Source organism: Parasteatoda tepidariorum, chromosome 2, assembly GCF_043381705.1.
Source record: "Parasteatoda tepidariorum isolate YZ-2023 chromosome 2, CAS_Ptep_4.0, whole genome shotgun sequence".
NCBI lineage: Eukaryota > Metazoa > Arthropoda > Arachnida > Araneae > Theridiidae > Parasteatoda > Parasteatoda tepidariorum.
The window spans coordinates 6,345,586-6,351,097 of record NC_092205.1 but is presented as its reverse complement, the minus strand read 5'-3'; the positions used below and the strand labels follow the sequence as shown (position 1 = coordinate 6,351,097).

Here is a 5,512-nt window from a genome sequence, read left to right as displayed (position 1 = left end):
CATACATATATATATATATATATAAATAAAAGAAAATGATTTTATAAATAATAAATATTTTAGCATGATATAGGAGATTTTGACATCCATTTTGCAACACTTAAACGCATCGAGGTTAATGTTAAATGAGGATGCGAATCGGTTGATGTCATAGGTTGTCATCATTGGTTTTGTAATAATTGTAAAATGTAACTAAATTTTGAAAACCAGAGTGAGAAAGCTTTGTCAAAAAAGACAAATAATAAATTTAAAACAATGTTGCGAACACTATTCTTCCGTTTTTTCTTATACTGTTATAGATTTATTGAATAATTTATTATTGTGAACTATTTAAGGAAAGAATATTAAAGTGACACCAATAAACCTATACAGGGCATAATGTTTTAAAATGCATAATTTGCGTAGAAGTGTTTGCATATTAAAACTTCGACTCTGCGTTACATTTTTTTTTATTTCGTTTTTCCTTTTGCACCAAGCATTTCCTTCATTTTTTAAAAAAAAGAACGGTGGTTATCTTCTTGCAAAAAATAGTTGTATCATAGGCGATTCATGCTTAGGAGCTATTTTATTAATATTCATGTTTTGATCTTATGTCAACACATAGTATATTTTTAAAGCTGTGGCTGGGCATTAAAAGGCTTTCCAATGTATTTTATCCACATTTTAAAGGAAAACAGTTATACACATTGCGCTAGAAAAACATGAGACAAAATTTTGTTGATAAATTAAGGCAGGTTAACAAAAGCAATATAATAAGATTTCTTTTTTGCCATATTGTGTGTCTAGATTTGTATCAACTAGGTGATGAATTCAGAAAGTAAAACTATCAAAAAACAGTACATATATTTTCAGCAAAAATGAATATCATTTTATAGTTTCTAAACAGCAGTGCCCTCTGTTGACAAACTATTAAACTAATTTTAATAATGACAATAATAAATATTTTCTGTTGCTCTAGCTGACTGCAGAAATGCCTACATCTATTTTTATCGATTTGTTTCTTAATTGACTTTTTAAGATTATTGATTTCTTTTCGTATACCCTGTATGATTATGTATATGGTGGATCCATCTAAAAGAAATTCAAAATATATTTCAGGCCAAATTACAGGTGTCCAAGCTTTTTCAATATTCGACATCCAGTAATAGGATGTAGGCCCACTAATTAGGCGTGTAAGAAAATTTTTTCTTATAAAAAATTGAATAAATGAGTGGATTTAGTGGTAAAAATAGGAATCACAATTTCAATAAAATAGTTAATTAGTTATGCTTGTATAACTAGATGATAATTTATATCCCCGTCATCGACAGAGAAGATGTTTAGGGGACACCGGATTTAACCCCCCCCCCCCAAAAAAAATAACATTCGGTATCAACTCCACACCCTTCACTAAATTACTGGGTCCGTAAATTTCAGGTAGCGTGCCTGGTTCAGTACCGTAATAGAAAAAACGTCATTAATTAGAATTAACTGATTAGTATGAGAGAGGGAAAAGGGTATTTAGTGATAAAAATAAGAATTACAACTTCAATAAAATGGTTAATTGGTTATGCTTATATGACTAAATGGTAATTTATACCCGTCCTCGTTAGAGAAAGTGTTTAGGACACCAAATTTGCCCCCTCAAGAAATTGAAATTATTTTACAGGCTAATTATTTAAAATCCTTTTAAAGTAATCCTTTTCATACTCAGATGAATTGATTATAAAATAAATCATTAAGTAATTATTATAGCGTCATTATTTTACCCCATCATAAAATAAGGCATCATGACTGATTTCAATTTGAGTTGAGAATGCCTATTAAGCAGGGAATGAAGTTTTTAAATAGCGAGAGTGGGTGTACTTGTTACAATGTTACCTTTATAACAATGTAGTTGTAACATTATTGTAATTGCTCAAGTGGAAATGCGTGAGGCAGGTAAAAGGAATTTATGCATCTGGCATCTGAAAGAATACTAAAGTTTTTCAAAAAGTTACCAATAATTCTTACACTTCAGATGAAAAAGGAAAGATGGAGCACAAGAGGCGAAATATTTTGATAAGTATTTGAATATTCACCTTTTGTCAAACACTAAGAAAAAAAGTATCAGAACTAACAGAATACGGTTAAATTTTCCGTGTTTCTGGTTCTATGGGAGCATCAAAAAGCTGGGAAATATTCACTGCAGGTCTTTGGTAATAATTTTAGTAAAATTAGCAATAAAATATTGGTTTTTAAAATGCGTTAAAATTTGTAAAATTTTATAAAATTTCCCAATTTTATCAGCATGCCTTAGAGCTGGGCATAGAAAACATTTATTCCGTTAAATTTACTTTAGGGTTTCGTATTTTTAACTAAATGTAAAAATAAGAACTATAATTTTGAAAACCGAAATTTCTGAATACCGAAATTTAACATATTTAACATATACCGAATTTAACATATAATTTAACATATACCGAAAAACCGAAATTTAACATATAAACGAAAAAATTACCGCTAAATGATTTAAATATCGCTTATTTTGATTTTATTAGCGGGAATTACGTTTTGTTTTTTTTACAAAAAATATTATTACCACGCAGTACAGTAATCTCTCTAGAATATTTTTTTCACTAATGTTTTTAATAACGCTATTTCGTGACAAAATTTGAGTCAAGAATAACTAAATGCTGCTCAAAGATTTGTGAGTCGTCATAAATGCGAAAATTATTTCCGAGATATCATTTAAGAGGACTGCGTTTAATGACAAAGATTTCACCATTTTCACCAATAATGATAATTTATAAAAATTTGAACCAAATTACAGTAATTAAGAAGTTTTTCAAATCTAAAAATTATAACTGAAAATAAATAATCCTACAAATTGCTTTAAACTAGGTAAATTTAAAATATAGTTGAGAGTACTGAGTACAATTTTAAACAGTCGATTGATTTAATACGATTAGTTGTTGTCGTATACCATTTGTCAATACTGACAAGCCTATTTCAAAGTCAGAGCGGTGTGCTTCTTCTTGTTTTCCAGTGGCACCATCAATTCGACGCCGGTCACACACATACGTCACAGCCCGTTTTACAGAGTGGGCTCTGTGACACACCCATAGTAATTTTGACCTGAACCAGAGCATGATCAGTTTCCAATTCCGTACCCCCAGAGGCAGAGATTTGTTATGGGAAGACAGGAATCGTCGTCAGGAAGCGAACCCACAACCTCTTGGATCTCGACCTAAGGCTATCTCGGTCCATATTTAGCACCATATGATAACTAAAACTGGATTTAATAAATTTGATAAGTCAATAACTTCGCCATTTTTTCAAAAAAATTGAAATTTTTATTATGTTAAATGTAAAATAGATGCCACGTTGGTATTTTCCCTTTAAACTTGACGTTTCTTCAAATAAATAAGTTTTTTAAAGAAATACAACTTTTTTAAATAAAATCTTTTTCAGTTTATCTGTAAAAAGTAAAATTAAAACAACCCCTTTCGAAAACGACTTTTTTCACATAAAAATTTTATTTTGAAGCAAGAAAATAGTGAGCGTGATTGACTTATGAAATAATGACTTTAATGTTAATATTAGCAATTTTTACGTTTCAAGTCTCCCTTATATGATCATTGAATTTTTATAGTAAAAGGAATTTCTCGAAAATAAACCTCTGAAAAATTTAAAATAAATTTAAACTTTATTTATAAAGGCTGTGGATTAATTTTCGTCTGAATTGGAAATAAAAAAGAGCTATTTCAACATGCATTTCATAAAAAAAAGGAACACAATTGCTACATAAGTCTAGAACGGAAGTTCCCATTTGCATGTTTAAAAAGAATTTAAGAATAGATACATGCATTGTTTGAGTGGTCAAAAGAATTTTAACTGCTGTGTATTTTCTTTTTCTCTATTACCTCATTTTGATAAAATTATTGTTACTTTTTACTGTTGCTTCACGTGAGATAAATTAACATTCAGACTGCTCCACCCAGATTTTTTGCTACAAAAAATATTTTGCACTTCTTAGTAACTCAATTTTAATTTTCAAAAAATCTAAATTCATTTCAATGTCTGTTGAAATTGGTTTCAAGTATTGAAGTATTAAATTTTCATGCTAATTCAAAGCAAGGGTGAGAATTTTTTTTATTACAGTATCATATTGAGGTTAAAAAACTGAAACAAAGTTTTGAATTTTTAGGGAATTTAAATGAAACTAAAAATTGAATTCTGTATAAAAGCAGGCAAACTTGTAACCATAAGTACAATCTAACAATCGGAGTGACTGAAAACTATCTCCATGGCCTTAGAAAAGGTAAAATGTTTCTTTGAAATTTGTTATTTCTCTCTTATAGTTATTGTGAAGAATTTTAATGATCTTCATAAATATTGGCTTTCATGCTTTGTTATTATTTAAAGAGCTTAATATTTTCTATTCACTACTGATTAAAATTTTTTATTCTTTTTACGAACTCGTAATCCATACCAATAATGCTTTTATTCAAAAACTGCCTTATGAATTTTATTTTTAAAAAAAAGAATATTAATTAAAAGTTGAGGAGGAGAATATAAATTTTGAAAAAAAAAATGGGTCGTTGCATTTTAATAACTATCGATATTTTCCTCATAATATTAAAATAGGCTTTAATTTGGAAGATGTATTATGATTCTAAAAGATAATTAATGATAAAACTCACACGTTTGAGGTAAAATATGGAGCTCTTAAATTGCATCAAGCAAAACTTTTTTTTAGTTCACCATTATTCAACATCAATTTAAGATGCTATATTTTTCATAATGTCTTAAATAATATTATTTACTTAAAAAATCATTTTTGTTTCCATTTCAGTTGATAACACTCAGTATTTGTGTGAGTGCAGTAGTAGCATTTGAATGGGGAGGATATGGTGGTGTAAGTAAACGTTAACTGAAAATTTTACTAACATATGAAAATTAATGTAAAAATATGTTAAATACTATTTTAGTATGGTTTTCTATCTTGCAGCTTCAAAAAGCTATATTCAGCTCAAAAGCTATTCAGCAATAAAAAATCAATTTTATCTCACGTTCTTATGAATTATTTTTCTTTGACTTCCGATGTTAGTTTATCTCAAATGAAATCAATGTTAATAATAGGAATGACGTCATCAATTTTGTATTTTGAAAGGTACATGAAACCACGTGATTCTTAAATTAATACCAACACTTTTATTGTGTGTTTCTATAAACTGAACTAGTGAAAGCACAACAATAATCGATAAAATAAAATAGAGTTAAGAAAATGAGTAAGAATTAAGAAAATTGATAAGTCGAACCAAATCGTACCTGGGTTTTTTCGTCGCTGAGACCACCGGGAACGGTGTAAAAGTAGATTTCGGGGGTTAAAGTTGATTTCGAACCACTAAAACATAATCGAGAAAAGTACGGTCCATTTTAGGCAAAAACTAAACCTATGACACCGATACGGTGCAGTAGGTATTAATAATATGAGTAACTTATAGAATATTATATATATATATATAAAGGAATTTATGCATCTGGCATC

The 5,512-nt window shown here is 28.7% G+C and overlaps 1 protein-coding gene across 1 annotated transcript in view; it reads left to right on the top strand.

Moving 5' to 3' along the window:
* The first annotated feature begins 4,267 nt into the window (after positions 1 to 4,267).
* The window catches only part of LOC107454437 (cuticle protein 10.9-like), a 2,732-nt gene continuing 1,487 nt past the window's right edge, over positions 4,268 to 5,512 (top strand). The window contains exons 1-2 of the mRNA XM_016071636.2: positions 4,268 to 4,282; positions 4,817 to 4,879. Of these exons, the coding sequence (XP_015927122.1) occupies positions 4,268 to 4,282; positions 4,817 to 4,879 (78 nt within the window). The remainder of the gene's footprint in view (positions 4,283 to 4,816; positions 4,880 to 5,512) is intronic.